The sequence below is a fragment of the Pholcus phalangioides genome, unplaced genomic scaffold (genome assembly GCF_987345545.1).
Source record: "Pholcus phalangioides strain wild (caught in Gottingen) unplaced genomic scaffold, Ppha-v1.0 ptg000003l_1, whole genome shotgun sequence".
Lineage (NCBI taxonomy): Eukaryota > Metazoa > Arthropoda > Arachnida > Araneae > Pholcidae > Pholcus > Pholcus phalangioides.
In genome coordinates, this window is record NW_028301596.1 from 38,068,677 (window position 1) to 38,092,461 (window position 23,785).

General features: G+C 36.7%; 1 protein-coding gene across 2 annotated transcripts in view; it reads right to left on the reverse strand.

Annotated features, from left to right (window-relative positions):
• Positions 1-21,656, reverse strand: part of LOC149088502 (P protein-like) — a 36,583-nt gene extending 14,927 nt beyond the window's left edge. Inside the window, exons 1-13 of one of the 2 annotated variants that reach the window (XM_089247886.1) lie at positions 21,503-21,656; positions 19,718-19,813; positions 13,354-13,548; positions 10,451-10,601; positions 8,499-8,571; positions 5,655-5,803; positions 5,413-5,525; positions 3,764-3,914; positions 1,392-1,463; positions 1,174-1,296; positions 546-670; positions 320-458; positions 75-210 (exon numbers count right to left, since the gene is read on the reverse strand). In XM_089247886.1, coding sequence (XP_089104012.1) covers positions 75-210; positions 320-458; positions 546-670; positions 1,174-1,296; positions 1,392-1,463; positions 3,764-3,914; positions 5,413-5,525; positions 5,655-5,803; positions 8,499-8,571; positions 10,451-10,601; positions 13,354-13,548; positions 19,718-19,813; positions 21,503-21,552 — 1,573 coding nt within the window. In that variant the 5' untranslated portion in view covers positions 21,553-21,656. Of the gene's footprint in view, positions 1-74; positions 211-319; positions 459-545; positions 671-1,173; positions 1,297-1,391; positions 1,464-3,763; positions 3,915-5,412; positions 5,526-5,654; positions 5,804-8,498; positions 8,572-10,450; positions 10,602-13,353; positions 13,549-16,312; positions 16,533-19,717; positions 19,814-21,502 lie in introns of those variants that run through there. The other variant, XM_089247892.1, reaches the window with a different exon arrangement.
• Positions 21,657-23,785: the final 2,129 nt, after the last annotated feature.

Sequence of the window (23,785 nt, forward strand, 5' to 3'; positions counted from 1 at the left end):
AAAAGCTATCTTATGTAATTAATTAGATGTTGTCTCATTATTTATTTAGCATTAAACTTCGTTGGACCACTTACCTACAATTTCTGGTGGATCAGAAAACCTAAGTTTTGACACGTCTCTATATAATATCCGGATCATGATCATGGTTCCAACGAGACTTATCAACGCTCCAGGAAACATGTGGAGGGTGAAAAGCCCGAAATCAATGTTCTGAAAAGTAAAAAAAGTACTTATTTCTATTTCGCCAATGATATACTCTGTTACGCACAACGTGAAACCCATTATAAGAAAATCAGTTTTTTTTTCAAACTTTACTTACAGCTCTGTTTATTTCTTCGTTGGATATGATTATGACGTTCGGCGGATCACCGACAGCTGTACCGGCGCCTCCCACATTAGCGAACATCACCAGTGCGATGAGCATGTATTTAGGATCCATGTTCATAACTTCACTGAGCCTGGATGGAAAGAGTTTATCATTTATCGAGTGTTGATTGGCGAAAGTTTTCTCGAATCATCGAATTTGCGGTCATTTTTTTACGTACCGTATTGTGATGGGAGTCATCAGTAAAATAGTCGTTACGTTGTCGAGGAAAGCCGACAATATCGCAGTGACCAAACACAGGCAGCACATAAGAGACCATAGCCTTCCACGAGCTATTCTGAATGCCTGAAGTGGAAGGAGTTAAGTTGAAAGAAATCTCTTAGAGGGGAAATTTTGTACATGTGTTATTGCAAACACCCGACGTTGGCCATTTCGTGAACTGGCCAGCCCAGTTGACCCGGCCGGTCAATGTCCGAAATTCTGGCTTTCACCAGGCTTTAGCCGGCCCCAATATATCGATCCCCATATATCCCTATATGGATCTTTATGATTCGGGGTCATCGACGCGTTGGCGTATTTCTTTCTGATAATTATGGCCATTTATAATTAGCGATAGCTAATCATAATTATTATGGTTAGCTATGGCAACTCTAACGATCAAAGGAATCTGAATATCGGTACCTTAATGATTCATACATAGGAATGTATAGGGATCGACATATAGGTGCCGGCAAAAGTCCGAATTTCGGACATTGAACGGATCAACGGGGCCGGCCAGTTCGCGAAGTGACAAACTTCGGGCTTTGGCAGTAACACATACATTATTAAAAGCCGCTGGAGCCACTTACCAGTACTGCAACGTAGTCGAAAAAACCCGTTTCACACAGTATCGATACCAGCACCATCATTCCGAAAAGCAGACTGAGAGTCTCGACATCCAACCAACTCAAAACATCACTGAGACTTGGTCTCTGAAAGAATAACGTTGATTTTAATTGATTGCAAATGTGAATAATTAAGTACTCTTCAGAATAATTCCGTGCCATCCCAAATAAGACTGGCTCACCTCTCCTATCAAGGCGAGGAAAGCGATCGCCGTCGTCGCAGCTATCATCGCTGCCAAGGTCCTGTGGACGAGCTGAAATAAGAGTAAAGCTATGAGAGTAAGAGCGGTAATATTTTTTGCTACTTTCATTACATATTTATAACACTATGTAATACGATTTTTGTTCTTTTTTCAGACCATATTCCCCAATGGTTTACAACTAAAAAAGCCTGAATACAGCAATTTTTTGCTTTAAACGTTGTTTTTGCGGGATGGGGATCCCCCATCATAGACTTAGATATATATTTCTCTTATTATCGTATTTATTACGCTTATTACATTATTATTATAACTCTATAGGGGGAATCGATATTTGAGAATCGGTCATTTACCATTGGCTGATTGGGTGGCTGGAATATTGAAAATGGGGGAAAAAAAGAACTGTTCGCACTGATAATATTTTAAAAAACTGTAAATAACTTTTAGAATGTACAGGGTGTCCTGTAAGTGCTTGATGCGGACTTTATCTCATCATCCGTCCGTCGTAGAGGTATGATTCCAATTTAAAAAATGCTCAAAAGGCTTTCAAAAATTACCCTGTAGCAGTTTTGAGAGTGTTTCACAAAATAAAAAAAATCTAAATTTTCATACGGTCACTCTGTCCTCTAACTTCAAATAAGTAAGTTGTTACCCTGACAAACCAGTCACGGCCCAGACTCTGTCCCTCCAGGGATGTAAGCATAGGCAAGTTGTTACCCTGTCTCATGAGTCCAACAAAAAACAAATCCATGTTTCGAAGTGCAATATTCGCTGAGATATTCGAATAGGTCGCATGGATGATTTTTTTTTATTGTTGGCCTCAGGAGAGACAGGGCCAAAATATTTACTAATTTGAAGTAAGACCCTGGCCTCTTGTCAACTCTAATAATATATTGTAATTTATAACATATCTTGAACTGGAATAAATTGGGATAAAATTTGAAAAATAAAGAAGACAGGAGGGACCGTATAAAAATTTAGACCTTTTTATTTTGTGAAATACTGTATTCTCACTCTTAAAAGTGGTGCAGTAAATTAAAAGTAAATTAATTAAGGTAATTTTTGAACATGTTTTGAGCATTTTTCAAATTGAAATCATGCCTCTACGACGGACGGTTGATGGGATAAATGCTGCATCAGCACTTACAGGACACCCTGTATATCTTTTATTAAATCTAGACTTTTGAAAAAAAAAATTGATTTAAAATAAATTTTTAAATTTAAGAATTAATGGAACTTTTTCCATCTCTTTGCTCTCTTATATACTTCATACTGCCCTTTTTTTGCTGTCCAAAAATAATTGCCAGGATATTTCCATGTGTTATGCCTTATATAGATGCTCCAAGTCGAGAACTCTTTGGTGAAGGTGCTCTTTTGGGTAAGCACCCATGTTTTCTTTGAATTTTTCGAGATGGAGCGTGAAAGAGATGCGATGTGTCATATGTACTGTAATTTACAGTTAAGAATGCGGAATGCAAATAACTTCCCAAAAAAAGTCAAAGGCTGATAAAGAAGTGTTTGGGATATACAATCGAATCCCATTATAACGGGACCGGTATTATAACTAAGGGACCGGAGAAATCGCTTCGTAATAACGAAATTTCGTTATAAAAGGATTCCATATTTTTACATTGTTCCTATCTAAACTTATCTGGGGGGTTATAAAAGTGTTCGTTAAAACGAGATTTTCGCTGTAACGGTATTCGTTAAAACGGGATTAGACTGTATATATCTGTTCGCATGCAATACGGGTGGTTCTTAGGTAACCGCTGGATCAAAAACCATCTTGGGCCTCTTGTGGAAAAACATAAAATATCTAAACAAAAATGAAAATTTCCACCGCTTCTCCAAATGACAAAAATCACATTCTCCCCACACGCTCATCTCCCAAAAATTCAAAGCATGGGTGCTTACCCTAAAGAGCACCATCAGAAAAGAGTTCTCGACCTGGAGCATCTATATAAGGGAGAATACATTGAAAATATTTTGGCAACTATTTTTGGGAGCAAAAAAAGGAGAATATGGAGTTTATATGGAAATAAAAATGGAAAATCTTATTATTTTTTAAATTTGAAATTTTATTTAAACTAATTTTAACCCTTTATAAAATTATTTATCAGTGCAAAAAGTTCTTTGTTATCATTTTCAATTTTCCATTCTTCCAATCAGCCCATAATAAATGACCAATTCACAAGCATCGATCTCCTGACCAAAGTTTGAAGTGAATAATCATCATTTTCAGGCTCGTCCAGGGTAAGCCAACATAGAAATCACATATTCTACCCTGGGACAAAGAAAAATGTTGTTTTTGTTTTGTTAGATTAGTGTAATTTTTCATGATACAAAGTACTTACATCGAAAATTATGAGGACGTAGAGACCGACCAGCAACACAGCTGCCATAATGACCTCTTCCGATGCCACTTCCGTCTGGAGATTGATTGAAACACCTAGCACTACAAATCCTTGGCGGACATTGGTTTGAACGGAAACTTGATACAAGTTGCTGCGACAAAATAAACTAAATAAGCACTAAGAAAGCCTTATATAAATGCAATGTAAACCGTATATATAGACCACCTATAGACAAAAATCGTGTTCTCCAATTTTGGTGTCCGGGTCTTGTTTGAAGTGCAATCTATTATGCCTTCGATGCCACTGAAATCTCATTTAAGGATGTAGACATAGTGCGTCCGTATTTACGATTCTGGAAATCCGCGTCGTCTCCGATTGGTTAAAAACTCGAATTTTAAGATTAAAAAAAGTTGAAATTTGGGGTTTTTTTAACCAATCGGTTTCCAGAATCATAAATGTGGACGTACTATGTTCACACCCTATGCCCAAAAAATACAGTGAAACCTGTACGAAAAATCTGAACGTCAACAAACTCAAATCATATTCCGCTTTATACATATTTCCGTTCCATAAATGTGCGAATAAAAGCACTAATGATTAAACAGACTATATTTTGATTCCGTTTAAGACAGGTTTCCGTTTCATGCAGGGTCCGTCTTAGGCAGGTTTCACTGTATTTGTATTGTGTTGTTTGCTTTCGATAATGAAATATTCCGTTTTGAAATGAGTCTGTCTTTCTCATATCAAAAAAGAGACAAATCAAAATAAATCCTCGGTGCAAAAAACAACAGTAGCTCACTGAAAAATGCAGATACTGGATGCTTAGATGAAATTTTATAGTATTTAGTATCATAAATAGTTAGTAGATGGCGCTGTAAATATTACCAAAAAACCGAGGGGTGTTTTTTCTTTGAAGTTTTATGATATATAACTGGCGGCAATAATTATGCAAATTGTTTGCATAGGAGATATCTATGTAACCGTTGACTTTAGAAACATAATTTGAATTACAAAAAGTTTACAAAAACGTGCAGCTACTCAGACTCTCAAAATTTGTTTGAAGGGTCGTATACATACAAAAAATATTAAAATTGACTTTCTATGTAAACTCCTGATGCCAAAACTTCTAATTAGTGAGATGCAAATGCTTCTCTGAGAAGTGCGGCAAGAAAAGTGGAGATATTTGAAGTTTTCAGCATTTATCGCTAGTGATTAAGGCAAATACACAAATTGCAAAACGTAAATTAAATTCGCAGTTGCAAAAATTCTGTTATTGTCAAAATTATAATTGCTATTCATTCTGAATAACAAAAAATAAATAAAATAGTCTAGGTCATTCCGTTTGTTCACACTCCCTAAAAATGGAAATTTTTGAGTCGATGAAAACTTGTCAAATATAGCATTATATGTGGGGTGGGGGGGGGGGAAACCACAAACAGGAGTATAGGAAAAAAACGAAAAGGAAAAACAATTTCGGTTCGTGAATAAAGCTTCGCGATGGAGAAGATAGAGGAAAGAAAACACTGGATCGAATTTATTCCACTGCCGTTTGGACGAAATATTTCGTCCGTGACTGTAAAGGGGTATAAGTAAAAGTATTCATAATGTGTGTGTGTGTGTGTGTGTGAGAAATTACAATATATACATACTCTTGGAATTTCTCGTCGTCTGGAAGATTGAATTTATTCACGATTACTGACGATCCAACCACCTGAACGGCGTTCGGTGGAGCCACTGGCGCCCTCCATGTCGGGGAAATTTTCTGAAATTTAATGTGTGTGCCGTTAAATATTCAAATTAGAAACATTCCAATATATATTTTGGTAGAAAAATCTATTCATGCTTATTGCTGTATTTTGCATCGGATCAAGATCCATTGAAATAAACTTACATGAACAGTGCCATTGATGTCGATTCTCGTAATAGTAAAAGATACGTAATACTGACTGATGTTGAGAAAGCCTTGAGGTAGAAATGGGCCTCGAGCTTGAACGTAGACGTATGGTTCCCAGATCAGTGATGGCTCTGAGAAATTCACCGCTTTCAGACTTTCGTCAAGGAACACAATATAATAATACCAAGCATCGATGAGAATGTGCGCTTTTGCGTACAGTACTTGCCGCCATCTATTTTTCTACAGTAGTTAACTGTAGTTAGAAATGGGCGATTGGTGATTGTTTAATGTACTGACTTTTTAAATGAGTGACTTTTATGGGTCCACCAGGTTTATATTTTTATTTTCAAACCATAGAAATAATTATAGTCTGCCGCAAAAGTATATAGCTAATCGTTATTCTTGAGTAACAAATCAACCGTTCCACATACAAATACAAGGCCACAACAGGCAAAATATACAACGAGGTGGCTGAGGAAAAAGATGCCCATAACAAATATGGATGTCACATATTTCTAAACAGCAACCCAACTAAAAATGTAATTATAAAAACGAAATCATGTATAATATACATGATAAAATATTATACGATGCCCATAAAAAATATTTATGGTTGCCTTATTCTAAGTATGGATAGCTTTTCTATTCAATGTAAAAGTATTCAAAAAATGAAGACTCTCTTCATAACTGAAGCCCCGCGTGCAAACAAGGACATGGAGTAGCACTGCACACCTTCAGCCAAGATTATGGCCTTCTGTAGGTATATGTGTGGTCTCCAAAACCTTTCATGAACCTCATGACAGTAAAGGCATTTCACAATAGCTGAACCGAATTTTTCTCAAGAAATGAGTTTGGGGAAAAGTTAGAAAATGAAAAACAGCCTGTTTCAAAAGTATACATATATATAAACTTTACTTGAAAAAACTAGCAAAGTGAGAGATCACGATATTCGCATATTTTAACGTAGCTGCAATGTCGTAATCATTTGAAAGATTATAAATGCTCATCCGAAAACTTGTATTCCAGGTAGTTTTCATTATGCTTCGAAACGTTCGTTACATCGTAAGGAATGCTGATAAAATCTGTCGTTTAAAGACTGAAGGGTGTGGCTGAAAAAGATATTACAAAGATAGCAGGGCGCAGCAGATCTATATATATATATATAGAATATTATCTGAAAGTGATAATGTAGAGGGGGATAATGAATTGGGAGGCCTAAAATGGCCACAGTTTGGATGGATAGAGATATTTTGCGTTTAGCATCTTGCCAGAAATTATCCGTTCGTCAAATTTTACGAAGGTTATCAATTCCTGTATCAAAGGACGTTTGCAGTCCAGCAGTACAGGAATTGTGCCAACGGCGATGAGGACAACGTCGTACATGCCTACTGCTGGACTGCAGTAGGCATGTATTTCAAAACATGCGCTATAGATCTCTTCTGAAGCAACACTACAAAAATGATCAATTGATTTGGGCCAGAATGGCACGCATTGAATGGGGTTCACTATTATCTTCAGGCAAGAAAAACAGTTCAATTCTAGATGGGCCCGATGGCTGTACATATTATTAGCATGACTTCAGATACGAATCTCACACTTTCCACAACTGTCAGCAAGGAGGGCAATTTGTCGTGGAATAGGGGAGCATTCGGATTCAATGGAACGATTGGCATTGGTTTCTGTTAGGTCGGTGGAAGTCCAAAGGCAATCGGAACATTCTAGGAACCCTTCTCTACTTCCAGTCAGGAGCACAATGAGGGTCATTTTAGTCGTTTCAACAGGTCAACGCTGCCTATTCCCACATCTACATCCACTAGTGCAACGTTTACTGACAATAAGTGACGTGAGTTAGAATTGATCAGCTACGAGTCCTACGAATATAATGCAAAACCTTTGGGGTGGGGTCTATTATCTCTTCATCTTCATATTTATTCCCTATGTCGTCATATTTCAAGTATTACGGCGTTGAAGTAGCGAATTCCGTTCCTATAAGTCCAGGGGAGGCTGAAAGTCACGTTTCCACCAGAAACTCTGAGGTCGCAAATAGTTTCTCAGCATGCCCGATTAAGTATTTCAAATCATTCATGGCAATGGCGCAACTGTGAAATAGTAAATATTAAAATTATGCTGATGTCTATATATACTTTTTGAGACGCGGGCTGTTTTTCATATTTTTAATTTTCAATTCATTTCTTAGAATTTTTTTTTCAAATTATGTTGAAATGGCTTCATCAACATGGGGGTTCGTGTATAAGAAATTTGAGATAGAAACGTGGAACGGCTGATTTGTTATTCAATAAAAACGAGAGAATCTATATACTCCTGCCATAGACTATAATCTATTTATAACAGTATACTTACATTTGACAAGATAAAAGTATGAGTATCTAATCTGAAAGTACGTAAAAGAAGTAAGAACATCTAATCTAAAGTGCGTAAAAAGTAGTACGAGTATCTACATAGACGTACGCAGAATTTTCTCGGGGGTTCAATTTTTTTTTCTTAACCGGGGGGGGATTTACGTTTTTCCCGGCAAAATAACACTATAATATCGGCTTGAGGAGAGTTAGAACCCCCCCCCCCCTGCGTACGCCAATGAATATCTAATCTAAAAGTACGTAAAAAGTAGAAAAAGTAGTTCGATTATCTAATCTAAAATTATGTAAAAAGTAATGCAAGTATCTAATATAAAGTAGGTAAAACGTAGTTCGTAATCTAAAAGTTCGTAAAAAATTAGTTCGAGTATCTAATCTAAAAACACGTAAAAATAGTACAAATACCTAATCTAAAAGTGGGAGTGCGTGTCTAATTTAGGTACCGTGCATATTAATGAAAGGATACCGGCTGGTTTTCGTCGAATGACAGATACTTCCGTCCAAGACGTTTCTGAAACTTTTATGAAACTGAGAGTTACCTAAAAAAATACACAAAATGATCTCTCTTAATACAAAAACATTCAGAATTCAATGGAATTAAATTCTTATCTGAATCAACTGACATATACCAAGTATGAAGCGTCACTATATCACTACCGAACAAAGATTATTTTTAATATAATAGGTATATCTGAAGGAGAGGGTTTAACCATAACAAGACTGGGACCGTAAAACCTTTTAAACATAATCAATAAAACAAATTCAGGACAATGTTTTATGGCAGGTTTCTCAATGATCTTTTATCATATGTCATTCTGCCATCACATTTCCACAAAAAAAAAGTAGGTGAATTACATTGTAATCAGAGTTTTATTTCCACATGGGCAAGCCAAGCTCCATAATAATTTTGAGTATCCGAAAATTTAAATAATATACTGTACTGTGACTTGCAAACGGTTTCCGCGCTATTAGGCCATGGCCTAAGAGATTTTCTTCCTGACGTTTCGCCCACATCTGTGGCAGGCATCATCTGAGGTCTCCGTGGCAAACGAGAAAGGCTTCGTACACCTGCTGTCATCGACTTGTTCTCTATATGCATTTCTGAGGCTTGATCGGCCGCAACACGTCGATGGCAGTGCAGTAGATCTACGAAGCCTTTCTCTCTTGCAGCGCGGAGACTTACGTCCGAATAACCTCAGATGATGCCTGCCACAGATGTGGGTGAAACTGACATATACCAAATCTCTTAGACCATTGCCTAATAGCCCGGAAACCGTTTGTAAGTCATTGAACGCTGGCCATGAAAGCCTCAGACAGTATTTCAATATACTGTTCTGATTTGAACAATAGACATGGTCACTGACTAACCTAAGATCTTCCACTATAGTAGTGTAGGGAAGGGAGTAATTCATTGATTGTCAATGGTCCTTTCACGTGAAAGTCGGACCATGGTTCTTGATATTAAAATTACTGGAAAATTGCCGAAATCGGTAGCTAGTGGGACTAAATTGACTAATGGATGTCAAAAGCATATACAGGGTGCATAGATAGCACGGAATATGACATTTTCACTGGCGAACCGTTGGTCCTAGAGCCATACTTCCAATTATAAAAACTATCCGAATAATGCGTAGTGCTCACATATGTCATTCATGTTGCAAGGAGTTTTGTATAGTTATTGAAATAAAAATGTTAACTTTCTATACCGTGTGTTCAAAAATCGAATAAACAGTTGTTGCCCTCTCTCTCTCTCTCACTCTCTCTCTCTCTCACTCTCTCTCTCTCTCTCTCTGTCTCTCTTGATACCAGCAACGAAAATTCCACGGTTCTTAATGCAATATTCGCTGAGATATACGAATTCAAAAAACGAAGAGAATTTGGGGGAAAAACTGTGTTAAATGCGGATAAAACGGGTTTCTTTCATTTAACGCTGTTTTTCCCCAACTGTTTTCCGTTTTTCAAATTCGAATATCTCAGCGAATAATGCACTTAGAAACGTAGAATTTTCGTTCTTGGCATCAAGAGAGACAGGGCAACAACTTTTTAATTGGATTTTTCAACACACACACAAACGGTATAAAAAGTTTATTTTTTATTTTAATAGCTATATAACCCCTATTAACAACTAGAACGACATATCTGAGTAATACACATTATTTGGATACTTTTTTGGAATTGGAAGTATGGCTCTAGGATCAACGGTTTGCTAGTAAAATGCCCTACGCCCTGTTACCTATGCACCCTGTGTACTATAGGATCGCCAGGAACTCGGGAATCGCAGTATAAAAACTCTTTGTTATAGATTATTTCCAAAATTTTTTGAAACCGCTTTCAGAATAAAATGTTAAACGGATTTGTTGAAATATTGAAATCAAAATTGAAATTTTAGCTACGCAACTGTACATGCAGTGTACTCACCATGCAGAACAGTAGAATGCCGACGAGGATGACCAACTTTATATTACGCAAGAAATAACTGCATTCGATTCGGTTCTCTTCGGTGCTGTTCGATCCACTAAAAGTACAGCTCTCGACTGATACAGCCGATTCATTCCTGACTTCACAGCCACTGTTTATGAACAAAAAGTTGGTAATTATGTAGATATATTTTTTTTAAGTTACAGGCCTACGCAAAATTAATTGGAAGTATTTGACCAAAATAAAATTCCCCGTCTTTTCTTAGCCCGTTCAGGTTGTCTGATGACTTACGGGATATATAAGAGACCCCCCCCCCCTACACGAACCCCCCTGAAATCTCTTCAAGAACCCCAAGGGGTCCATAGTCAAGAATCCCTGCTCTCGATGTTTAAATGCAATATAAAAATAAATAGGAAAAGAAATAAAAAGAATATTTTGAATCCTTGAATTCCGATCGACAATGATAGATGCAATTTCCATTCGAGTATTGGCTTTTCGATCATTGTTTTCAGCCATTGGTGCTGATACCATATCGTATTTGGAGAGCTTTGACAAATTGAGATAACGCGGAAACTACTACAGAGACTGACATCTTGAAAATGCTCTAGAACATTCGAACATCTTGAGCTATGCTAAATTAACAACTTTCTTGAGAAGAGAAGAACAATATTTACTCTTTTTATCAATACTATCTAACAAAATCATATGAAATATAGAAAAATAATTTTAAAACCGGTTATTCAGATAAATGAATATCGAAACTTTAAGTTTTCGTTATTTAAGCACAATTACAATGAAACCTCGCTACAACGATACTAGATATAATGATAAATTTCTCTGCAATGATATTTTTTAGAATTTAACTTTGAATTTCCTATAGAGAGTCTAATGTTAAACTTCTTCTCTCGATACTATACTATATCCCCTTTACTACGATAAATCCCCTATAAGGGGTCATTCAAGTATTACGTCAGCATCGGGGGGGGGGGGGAGGGTTTCGGATTTACTAACTTTTGATGACAAGGGGAGAGGAGGGGGGGGGGGGGGTTTGAAGGCTGCTTACGTCATCAACCACCCCTTTTTGAAGATATGAAATATTCTAAGCTGCTGACGAAATTTTTCTGACGGGGTGGGGAGAGGGGGTCAGTGTTTTGCTGACAAAGGGGGGGGGGTCAAAAATGGTTGAAAATCTGCTTATGTAATACTTGAATGGCCCCTAATGATATTTTTTGAGGAGATTGTAAAACTGATACACCGGTAACGGTTACATTTCAATCGAAATCACCTTCAATATATTTTTAAATTTCTTTACCAGTTTTTTTCTTTCGGTTATGGCTAATAACATGGATATTTTGCACCTGCTCCCCTCCAAAAAAGTTAACCTTTTAACGGCCAATGTTCCCAATTGGGAACATTACATAGTAAAACATAATTGCCGTGAAGCTACTTCCTGTGTAATACAAGAAAGTGTCGTGAGGGAAGCTAATTTACAGGGTAAAACATGCAACTGAATTTTATTTCATGAACACTAATCAATTATAATTTTTAGTACTGCTACTCAACTAGACATGCACCTCGTCCATATTCCTTTGCGGAACTTCTAACGAACTGGTACATGTTGGAATGTCCGTGTATGTGTAGCGAACCCCCTGACGTGAAGTTTGTTTCTGTGTAATGCTTGTGTTGTGTAGTGCTGCCATCCATGGCCACCACAACCTAGATCAGGGCCCCTAGGCTTGGATCTGTTGCGGGCCCTTTTATAGTTAATTTATAGCATGAAAAAACAAAAAAATGATGAGAATTGTCGCGGCCCTGTCTGCCCCGCCCTTGGGGGGGCATGTTGCCATCTGCCATCAGTTTTCTTAACTATGAGTGAAGTGTAATGCTTGAATTGAATAATGTATCATTGCAGGTTTGTTGCTCTCTGCGGCGAGACTTTTTTAACGGAGAGATCGGCTCTCACATTCGTGCCTTGAAGTTAGGAATCACAGAAAACCAACTTCAGCCGACCACCACTGTGGCGACGGTGGGTTCGAACCCGGGTTTGTTCTTTTTACCTTCCTTTCAATTCAATACAATACAATACAAATACAACGCCACAACAGGCAAATTGCCCAACGAGGTGGCTGACTTAAGAACATCATGGATTCCCGAGCTCCTACCTACTACTGCTACACCATACATGCACCCCCCCCCCCGCGGAACCCCCCAACGAATCGGTACATGCGGGAATGTGCGTGTACGTGTAGTGCAACCTGACGTAAAGTTTGTTTCTGTGTAATGCTTGTTATGTGTAGTGCTATCATCTGCCCCCAGCTTTTTTTACTAACTATGAGTGAAGTGTTATGGTTGAATGATTTACTGTTGTAGGACTGTTGCTCTCTGTGGCGAGACTTTTTAACGGGGAGATCGGCTCGCATTTGCGCCTTGAAGTTGGGAACCACAGAAAACCAACTTCAGCCGACCACCACTGTGGGGTTCGAACCCGGATCCTCGCATCACGAGTCCGGCATTTCATTTCTATACAATTGTTAGTGACTTTTTTGCCCACATATGATGTATCCTTCTATGTACATGTAAGAGCAAAAGAGAACAGGTTGAGTGAGGGTGAAAAGAGAAATCTATTTTGTATATCTACTTTCTCTTATCTCTATCCTGTCTTATCTGTACTTATCTATTACGCTGTTTTCCTTTCATTCGTTTTTTCCATCTTCCTTTTCTTCTACTTCTCTTCCACCTCCCCCCCCCCCCTCAACTTCTTTCCCTTGCTCTAATGGGCGTTCAGATTAGTACAAGGTTATTATATTTACCACCCATTCGTAAAATAAGAGATCATCCGAATTTCTCGCCAATAACTTGTAAGCGAAGGAGAGTTACACTTACACTCTATAAAGCTCATTTACCTGGTATTATAGGAATAACGGCCATTACTGCGAGTACTGTAGTCAGCGGCCAGGAGAGGGCTATTTTCGTTGCTGTTGGTACTGGACGAGACTTTGGTCTGCGGCCCGTACAAGAAAAATCTACGAGCGGTGTCTTCTATCAGTTTCTCCATCTCTTCCGATGCCGTTCCTTGGCCCTCCGGTCTCTCACTTTCACTAAGAATACAAAAAAAACTTGACTTATCGAATCAAATTCGGATATAACGAACTCTGTTGTAACGGCACCTCTGCTATAACGTCAATAATTGGTGGTCGCAGCTGAAGGAGAGTATAAATTATCGAGCAGAACATGCAAAGTAAGGCTCCCGGAGCAAGTAAAGCTCCCGTTCGTCTAAGTCGTCCGGTTCGAACGGCTCAAAAAGAATTAGTTCGTTGTTCACAGAACCGTTCCAATTACTGAATAACTAATTGCGAATGCTTACATTACATGATCCGCTCGCTACTGTATACGTGCCGTTAGAGAGAACAATGCCAATGAGCTTTGCTTATAACCCCAATGAAAATGCAACTACCCCGGAGTTAAACGACACTCTTTTAACCGCTTTTGTTTCCGTTTCCATGGTGTTTCCCCCTCGAAATTCTTATAATTAGACCTGATCACCTTCAGGGGAATGTTCATCTGCTATTATTTTGATATCTAACAACGAGTATTTAAGAATATGAGATCCGTAAACGGGAAATTTTTTACAGTATTTTTCTTTTAGTTTTCCTCTTCCCTTATTTATAATCTAAACTGAAATTAGAGACGAAGATAGTTTCATAATATGACTATACTAGAATATTCATCACACGTAGACCTATATGGCATATTGAACCCTTTTTTGTCGTGAATGCACTTCAACTCACCGCAGACTAGTTATAGCACTTCATGTACCACCAAGGATTGTTTGTAAGCAATAATTGACAATTTCGCTGAAAATTGACCCTAATTTCTCGCATTTTTCTCGATAAAATATGGTCACTCTTAGAGTGATCGTAATGAAATTTCAACTTTGTTCATACTAAAAAAAATTCATTGCGCATCTGATTATATTTTTTATTCTTTTAAAGGTCTGAAAAACCTCTATCTCAGTTATAAAGACACCTCGAAAAAAATTCGTGGAATTTTCGATGCCGTTATAATCGAGTTCGGTTGTAATTATGGCTTATAGTTGACGAATATTGATAAAAGAATCAATTGAAGTTGCAGTTCCATTTTTAAAAAAGTCCTGAATTAACCGTATCATTTGCATGATATCATCAAATTCATGTGTCTGTACTTTTCCTTAATATGAGCTTACATGAGAGGGGAAAAAATTACTATTTTTGATGTGTGTACATTAATAATTCGAAAACCCAATTTACGAGAATAAATAAAAAAATGTATTTTTTAATATTATATTTCTTACATATCATGTGAATTGTCTACTTAATATAAACTAACATGTAAGAGTTGACCTTTCTTAACTGAATAAAATTCGTCGAAACCAAAATCTAAAAATACGTTTAAAATAATTTATAAATTAGAAAAAAAATTGTGAAAATAAAAAAAAAAAATGTTGGAAAAATCCATTAAAAAACAATTTCGAAACTTAAAAATATTCAAAGATTTATTGGAATAATTTCATCTATTACATTGAAAATTATACAAAATAATTAAAAATGAAAAAATTAACTAAAAATAATTCAGGCATTGAAGCGCAAATTTAAAAAATATATAAAATAAGATCGATAATCATCAGAAACTATATAAAAATTCAATTAAAAATTTTATGGAAATTCAATTAAAAATTTTATGGAAATTCAATTAAAAATTTTATGGAAATTCAATTAAAAATTTATGGAAATTCAATTAAAAATTTTATGGAAATTCATGAAATTCATTCATTAAAAGAGAAATTCATTCAAAACTTAATTAATTTCAAAATCATTAAATAATTTAATTGAATATTTACTCTTCGCCGCCTGACAGTCGAGTGGTTAGGGATCTAGCTTCTCACTGTGCAGGTGTAGGTTCGGGCATGGATGTTTACTAACACTAACAAATTCCCTGGACGGATCATACCTTGGGAATGATGATCACGTTATATTGTTATCTTTAAAGTACAAGTGAAATCTCGATAAGTCGAATGTGCAGCGGCCGGCAAAAAACTTCGAGTTAAAGGAAATTCCGATTTCAGATTGGGAAAAAGAAAAATTTATTAAAACAACAGCACTATTTACGAATATCGTTTTGGTAAAGCTACTGGGGATGAAGAAATGCGAAAAGATAAGTTATTCTAATTTAATCATATTTAATTATTGGATGGAAATATTTAGGAACAAAATAGATGTAGGCTACACAATGTATTGTGGAAAACGGACGCATTCGTGATACTCGTATAAACGTGAAAAGAGTCATAAATAAAGTGTATACAAGATTATTTCCTGGCAAAAAATGCAGTGTGTGATTTTGACTATTTTTCTCTTCTTTCGACAGAATGTCACTCACGTTTTGCAAGCAGACAAATGAATCTGCTAAATACAACATTTTTTCTCATTCCCAAAAATTTCGACTTGAAGGAAGAAAACTTCGAATTAAGGGAAAATTTTAACACTAAAAAATACGGAAAAAGTTCTGAGACTTACTGAAAACTTCGACTTGAATAGATATTCGAGCTATCGGAGCTCGAGTTATAGCGAAATGACTGTATTTCACAATTTTTTTAAAATTTGATTCCTTTAAAAATATATTTATCATAAGAGTTTTTAAATAAGCCTGTTTTAAAAAAGTCATTGATAATTCCTTTCGTTACTAGTTTTCCAATACATATTTTTCACTATTGTTTTTCCTTAATTTTTATTACAATGGTTATTCATAAGAAGGAACTTCGAAAGTACAATAATGTACGATAAGTAAAGGAATATTAATAGTATAGGAGAATTTTTAATCAGAGCAAACCTTTCTGGAGAAGCATCCTTTTCGACCTTATTATTATTTTCCATAACCCTAATGGCTATTCAAAAACCTCAATCGGAATGTCTAATTAATTTGCTACAATGTCATCGGTGTATACAAGTATAAAGACACAAATATCATGAAAACATGATGCATTATCACAGTGTGTCGTGCTTTCGCACGTGCCCTAAATGTAGCTGTGTTGTGTTGGCTTAGTGGGTGTGATGTACATACACGAAAAGCCAAAAAGTCTCAGGAAAAGTGGCAATCATTGTCATTCTAATGATAAGATATTACGAGTGGTCGTGCATAGTTTTATCGATGTTATCTTTTGTTGCTTGAAATGGGTTCCGATAACTTTGTTTTAAAGAACACTTATCCGACTAGTTAATCATATCGTTACTGGGACAGAGAAATTCACATCGAGTTAATAATTATCTTGAATGCATAATTATTGTAATTGCAGTAATTGATTAATTTCGAGGTTTTTCCGATTCTCATCATTAGTTTAGTCGGATTTCTGAGTCCGGATTTCACAACGCATTTTAGCAATACACTTTTTGAGACCTATTATATTACATTAATTGTAATAAGGTAAGCTCTTGTAACTTATATGGTAAGCACTTACCTTTTTAAAATAAGCACTTATCTGGTAAGAGCTTCTTTATTGTTCGGTGTAAGGACTGCACCTTTACCAGATAAAGAGTTGACTTCGATGTAATCAATCTTTTTACACAAAATTGCAGAAGAACGGGATGCAATGTCGAAATGAATTTTGGAAGTAAAATTCCAAATGCCTCCTCGGGAAATCTAGCCACTGGCCATCGCACAGTCCCTTTCAGTCCTGCCAAATGCTGTAGACTAGTGTTTTTAAAAAAATTTCTACTTGCAGACCGTTGAAATTAAGTTATCCAACTACGTTGCTAACGTTAGTTTGGAAGTAAATATAATTTTTTTTTTATTGTCTATATGGAAGCCATATTATTTTCGATTCCAAAACAGGCCCTGTTTCTGTTTATATGACCCTCAGAACCGAAGTTACGTCACTTTAGTGAGTTATTACGTTAATTAAGTACTATGTGAATATAAATCTGTGAACGCGTTTTACGAAGAATGTGCTACTTTTGACGTTTTACTTGAGTTTGGAACATAATTTTTAAAAATCTACTGATTGTATCATTACAAATTTTTAATATGATATTCTATCATATATTGTTTGAGGTTAAGAAGTAAAATCTAATGTGGTTTTTTTTATCACCTGTATTTGTCTAATTAATGTTTTATGGAATTTCAAAAATTTCACCCTGCTGCCACCTATCAAATAAAAATGAAACTACATGTTATAATTCTTCGATAAAAATTGGTTTGTGGTTTTAAACCGGTCCTGTACGGGTCGCGCAGTTTTTATTTTTAGTAAATTACAGCGAGTGTTCCAGTGCAGCAAACTAGCATGAAGTACAGATGATCGTTTCGTTCAACACACTAGTGTTTTTTTTTCCTGCGTGTAATCCGAATAAACCTAAACATAACTATAGGATAAAACTAGAAAAAAAAATCGGAATTTTATTGTTGTGAATTATACAGGGTGTCCTGTAAGTGATAATACGACTTTTATCTTATCAACCGTCCCGTCGTAGAGAGATGGAGCTTCAGTATAAAAAATACTCAGAAGGCGTTCAAAAATTATCCTGTACAAGTTTTGACAGTGAAAATACAGTGTGTAACAAAATAAAAAAATTATATTTTTATGTTTCGCTTGTCTTCTAACTTCTAATTAAAAAGTTGTTGCCCTGTCTCTCCTGAAGCCAACAAAAGTAATTCCAAGTTTTTAACTGCAATATTCGCCGAGATATTTGAATTAAAAATTTGGAGAAAAGTTGGAAAAGAACAGCATAAATGAGTTTAAAAAATGTTTTCCGTTAGTTTTTGCTGCTCTTTCACAACTTTTCTCAGATTTTTTGAATTAAAATATCTGAGCGAATATTGCACACTTAAAAACATGGAGTTTTTTCTGTTGGCGTCAGGAGAGACAACGCAACAACTTCCTAATTGGAAGTTACACGCCAAGGGGCGGGGGAACCGTAAAAAATTTAGATTTTTTTTATTTTGTGCCACATTTTCACTCTCAAAACTAGTACAGGGTGATTTTTGAACGCCTTTTGAGCATTTTTCAAATTGGAATCATACCTCTGCAATTTATGGTGGATGAGATGAAGGCCGCATTAGCACTTACAGGACACCCTGTATACATCTGCATATTATCTATAGGTGGTTTCTTTTTTTTTTTTTCACAGGTTTGGGTAGAAATAGATATTTATATAAGGAAATAATTTATCAAAGTTGTATGGATGGCATATAAATGCGAGTAGTAAAATCTACATACATTTTGTATGCAAAAAAGCATGCGTAAAAACCAATTCCATTCCCTAAGATTTCATTATTGAGGAATAAAATTTTCATTAGCGGATTTATATGTCGCTGTGGACACTGCGGGGGGGGGGGGGGGGGGTGGGTCACTTGAAGGATCATAAGCCCCGTTTACATGTGCAAGATTGGGGGTCAATTTGGCGATTATTACCTGCATGGAAACTTTTTTTTCCTCATGGGGTAAAAAAAGGAGGGATGTAGATCCGTCAAACGAGTCCCATCGCGTTGTTGCGGCATAATGGTGGGTGACTCCGACCTCCTCTCGCATAATCCTTTGTGCCGCGAAAACTACTGTACATCGAGCTTATATCGAGCTGCTACTGTAAGCTCCTTCGTCAGCCATCTGGAACAAAATAACTTCCGTTCAACCCACGTAACTAGTGACGACTTCCGGAAAGAGGGGGAGGGGGAATACCGGCATAAACTAAACGCCACGTAAACGGGTTGCAGCGAAAAATCACTGTTATGGGTAACTTCCCGGGGTATTTTATTTCACATGTAAAAAGAACTTAAATGTCTCGAAACTTGATGACGATGAAAAAAATAACGAATTTTTATGATTGAAGGTATCAGTTGCAATTGAAAGAAGTTGCTGATCCCCCCCCCCCCCGGTATCCTCAAAAATGCCAAAGAAATCTTTTCTGCATATGTTGAAGCCAGAATATATATATAAATAATTTTTTAACAAATGCTTCTGCCTCTGCTCGAGTACATGAAAACCTTTCTTGAATTTGAGTGAAAGGCAACCCTTGATAGCTTATTTTGAGAGCTTTATATTTCTCTCTCTCTCGATGTTACCGTTGAATTGTGCTTTTATCACTGGTTACAATAATAACAACACACAGATAATTAACGGCAGTCATGAAAAATACTGGAGTTGGAATAATGAAAAAGAAAAAAAAAGTTAAAATACGGGAAATTTAGTCACTATTCTATAATTATCTATCAAACATAGAGATCAATGAACAAATGTGGGGTTACCATAAGAAATCCGTTTCATTTTGGGATCTAGTCTCTTCGTCATCAGATCCTCCGGCAGATGTCGATGACGATGATATGGGTTGTAATTTCAACCACCTAATGAAAGAGAAATTAAAATATTCAAGAGTAATCAACAGCAATATATTAATCATTGCTCGTTATATAGCCAGACCTCGGTATAACATCACTCGTAGGAACAGAACAAAAATTACCTGAAATATTAGCGTATTGAAAACTCAGTAACGAATAAGATCATTATATCGGAATATCGGGCGTCGCGTAGCGCGGTAGCCCAGGTCGATAAGATACTCGCTTAAAGTACAAAAGGATGTTTAGAGGTGTCGCGAGTTCGATACCGGGTTCGTCCTTGTCAGAAAACTTTCCTGATACAGGGGTACAACAAAAACGGCGGCATGACCGCAGGGAGTCCCGCATCGAGGGGTTAGAGCACGAACTCCTCGATGAGTTTAAAAACAAGCCTGCCGTTCGGAATCGGCAATAAACTGTAGGGCACGGTCTAATTAGCCCTCGTGTGCAGAAAATGACCTTGGTGCGACAAAAATGATCAAATGATCGGAAGTCACGCAAAAAATTAAAAAAGAATAGTGTGTTGATTCTCAACTAAAAAAAATGAATCATGAAAAATTTTGCGTTTAAAGCATTGCTGCGTGTAAGTTATTCTGTGTAAAATAAACTATGTAAACAATGTATATGTTATGGCAAATGTGATAAATTGGTTATTATGCATACTTACCAATCGTCTTGAAAAAGGTTGATAAATATATCATTTTTACCGGTGAATATGGAAATACCTAAGCTTCGTTGTATATTTGATAGATACTAAAAAAATAATAATTTTTTGCGTTTAATTATGCTTTTAAATTGAGTTTAATTTACCGGTGATTAAGCATAATTACCAGCAAAAAACTGGCGACTATGCATAACAGCCAATCGTTGTTGGCAAATTTGATAAATATTCAAAATTTATCATCTTTACCTGTGATTATGCTTAATACCCAAGTGTAACTGGTGAATTTCATAAATATGAAAAAAATTCCAAATGAGTCTAAAATGATATGTGTGATGTAGTATGTGTGATGAATATAATCGGACCACGATGCAATGATACATTTGATAATTTTTGTCACGCCACTGTCATTTTCTGCATACGAGGGCTAATTAGACCGGAACCTACAATTTATTGCCTATTCCGAACGGCAATCTTTTTTATACTCAACGAAAGTTTTGTGAGCTAACCCCCCTCGATGTGGGACTTCCTGCGGTAGCAAACTTTTTTTCTATGGTTATGTCGCCATTTCTGATATACCCCGGCGTCAGGAAAGTTTCTGACGAAGACGAACCGGGTATCAAACTCGAGATGCCTATAAACATCCTTTGGTACTTCAGGCGAGTATCTAATCGACCTGGGATACCCCGACCTGTAATGATGCAATACATGTATGAATCATCATGTATAATATATCATAGAGCACGAGATTCATCACGTTTACCAACACTTAGATATTATGCATAATCGCAGGTAAAAGTGATGGTTTTTAGTTCTTATCAAATTTACCAACGATGCTCGGGGTATTATGCATATTCGCCGGTAAAAACTGAAAAAGTGATAGCTTAAGGGAAATTTATCAAACTTACCAAAATGATCGGCGATTATGCATAATAACCGGATTTATTACATTTACCGTTATATAACAGTACTTATTATGTAAAGTGTGGGTGGTAACTAATTCATGTATTTAATTATTCATAATGCACTTCACTTACTTTGTTTGCTGAATTTTCTTTTTCATAACCTCCCAGTACCCAATCACCATCAGAATCCACAGTGAAACGAACCTATCGAGGCCAGAAACACAACTCGCAAATTTTACCGGTCACCAATGGCAATTTCTCGTACAACAACCGGCCAACGTGCGTTACCTGATAAAAAGTCTGATCCTATAAGTGGATCTCCGCATTTCTCCCAATAATGGTCTCGAAAGATACGTGCGTACAAATATTTACTCTTTCTAAAGATATCTCTACCGGCATTTCTTGCTAAGATTACGATAAAAGAAAAGTAGTATCAGAGGGAAAGTGTTTTGATATTATACAACCCACGCCGCTCAATGTGATCACACCGGGACTCGAGGTCCCCAAAGCAGAATGTTTTGCGATGTTCTGCAACGAGCCCTCAGCTGACTGAAAATGTTCTGCGGTAAAAATTCGCATATACATAATAGCGTTTTTCTACACTATTCTTAAAATTCTTCCAGATTGTTCTGCAACAGCACTGGTTGTTCTGCGACGTACGTCGCACATTTTGGCACAGTCTGCTTTGGGGAGAGAGATTTCTGAAAAAAAAAATAACCGAATGATAACTATATCCGAAAATCCTTATACACATTGTAATACGGTATGTCATATAACACATTAAAATTCGACATAAAATTTACTGAACACAATTTGAAGGGTGTTTCTTGTTCAATCAAGCACCACAAATGTGCTTTCGCGCATATTCTTATGAGAAGACATTAATTAAATTAATATTTATTCTCTAAACCCAAAAACGAAATTTATTTATTGAAAATCCAAGAATCGCTCTCCTCCTTAGTTTTTTAAACCGTGATCCTTCGCGTTATGTTATCTATACCAGTGGTTCTCAACCTTTGAAAGCCCTCGGCCCGTTAGGATTCTCTTTTTTGAGTGGAAGGAACGGTCATAAATACGACTGATTGGAAAGGAATGGGGGAAATATGAAATGATGAATATCACTCACGGCCCGGTATGACTCGACTCTAGCCAGGGCTCGGCGGTTGAGAAACACTGGCCTATACACGCGTAGCATAAAGACAAGTTTTTCCTACCTTTTTATTTATACATTTCTGAGAAATGCCCTAGCGAAGTAGCAGTCCCGAGTTCATACGTTTTGGACTAGAGGCGAACGCAGGAGAAAACGTGGGGGAGAGAGGGAGGGGACGTTTCATTTCCAAGACGATAAAAAATTGAAAATAATATCAAATATTTTAGTAAAAAATTAAAATATCGGAAGAAAATACCTCTAAACTATATGTTATCTTTACCTATTTCTGTTAATTTAAAATGCTTTTTGAGAGAAGGTTAGTAGCTCCAAATTTCTCTGGTTGCTTGTGCTTCCCAAACCCAATGTGTGTGTGTGTGAGTCCCTCTAAAGGTCGATCTTGCGTACGAAAATGCTCGTGTCCAGGGTATAAGGCGTCGACATGAAGAGGACATGAAGAACATTGGGAGGGAAGCTGAAAGTTGCTGGTCGTCCCTTATACACGGGACTCGAATGCAGAAGAGAGAAGGGACATTGCATTATTTTTTCAGTCATTATGAGGGGGGGGGGGGGTTCAGCCCTTATGTGTTTAGGTGCCTCTACTATAGGGCAGTGTGGTAGACCTTCTCATTGTGAAACGTGGATTAAGCAAATTCTGCCACCAGTCATTGTACCGTTTTATCATTGTTTGGCGCAGCATAACCTTGATGTTCCTTGCACCAATATAAAACAAACTCCAATCCAGTCCGAAGTTGCATATGCTCCCTCGAATGGTTGATAGCACATATCGCAGCAAATCTGTCAGGAAAATATTATATTTGTTTCTGGTGAATTGCTGTTGTGCACACTCTCCAAAAACGCCCTCTACCGCCTTTGCTATTGAGATTCGACCGCACTTTTTATGATACAAAATGCTTGTTTATAGTCCGTTTCAGGTTAACTTTGCAGTGAAGAGAAAGCTACGAGGGAACCTCATCACTCGTTGCTATGGCAACAAAAGCCTCTTAACCAATGTATGGATGCGTGGCCTCGGTAATGGACGATTTATAGGATATCACGCCAAAATGTCGTTGTGGTTGCTATAGATTTTTGGATAAGGGTAACCAACATTTTTTTCTAATTTAAAAATTTCAAACGAAGAAACATCGGTTCAAAACGATATTTTTTCATTATTTTTTTCAAAATCATTAAAAAAACTGAAATATTCTGTATAAATGATCACACACACACACACATCATAAAACTCCGATTTATGGGAACTTTATTTT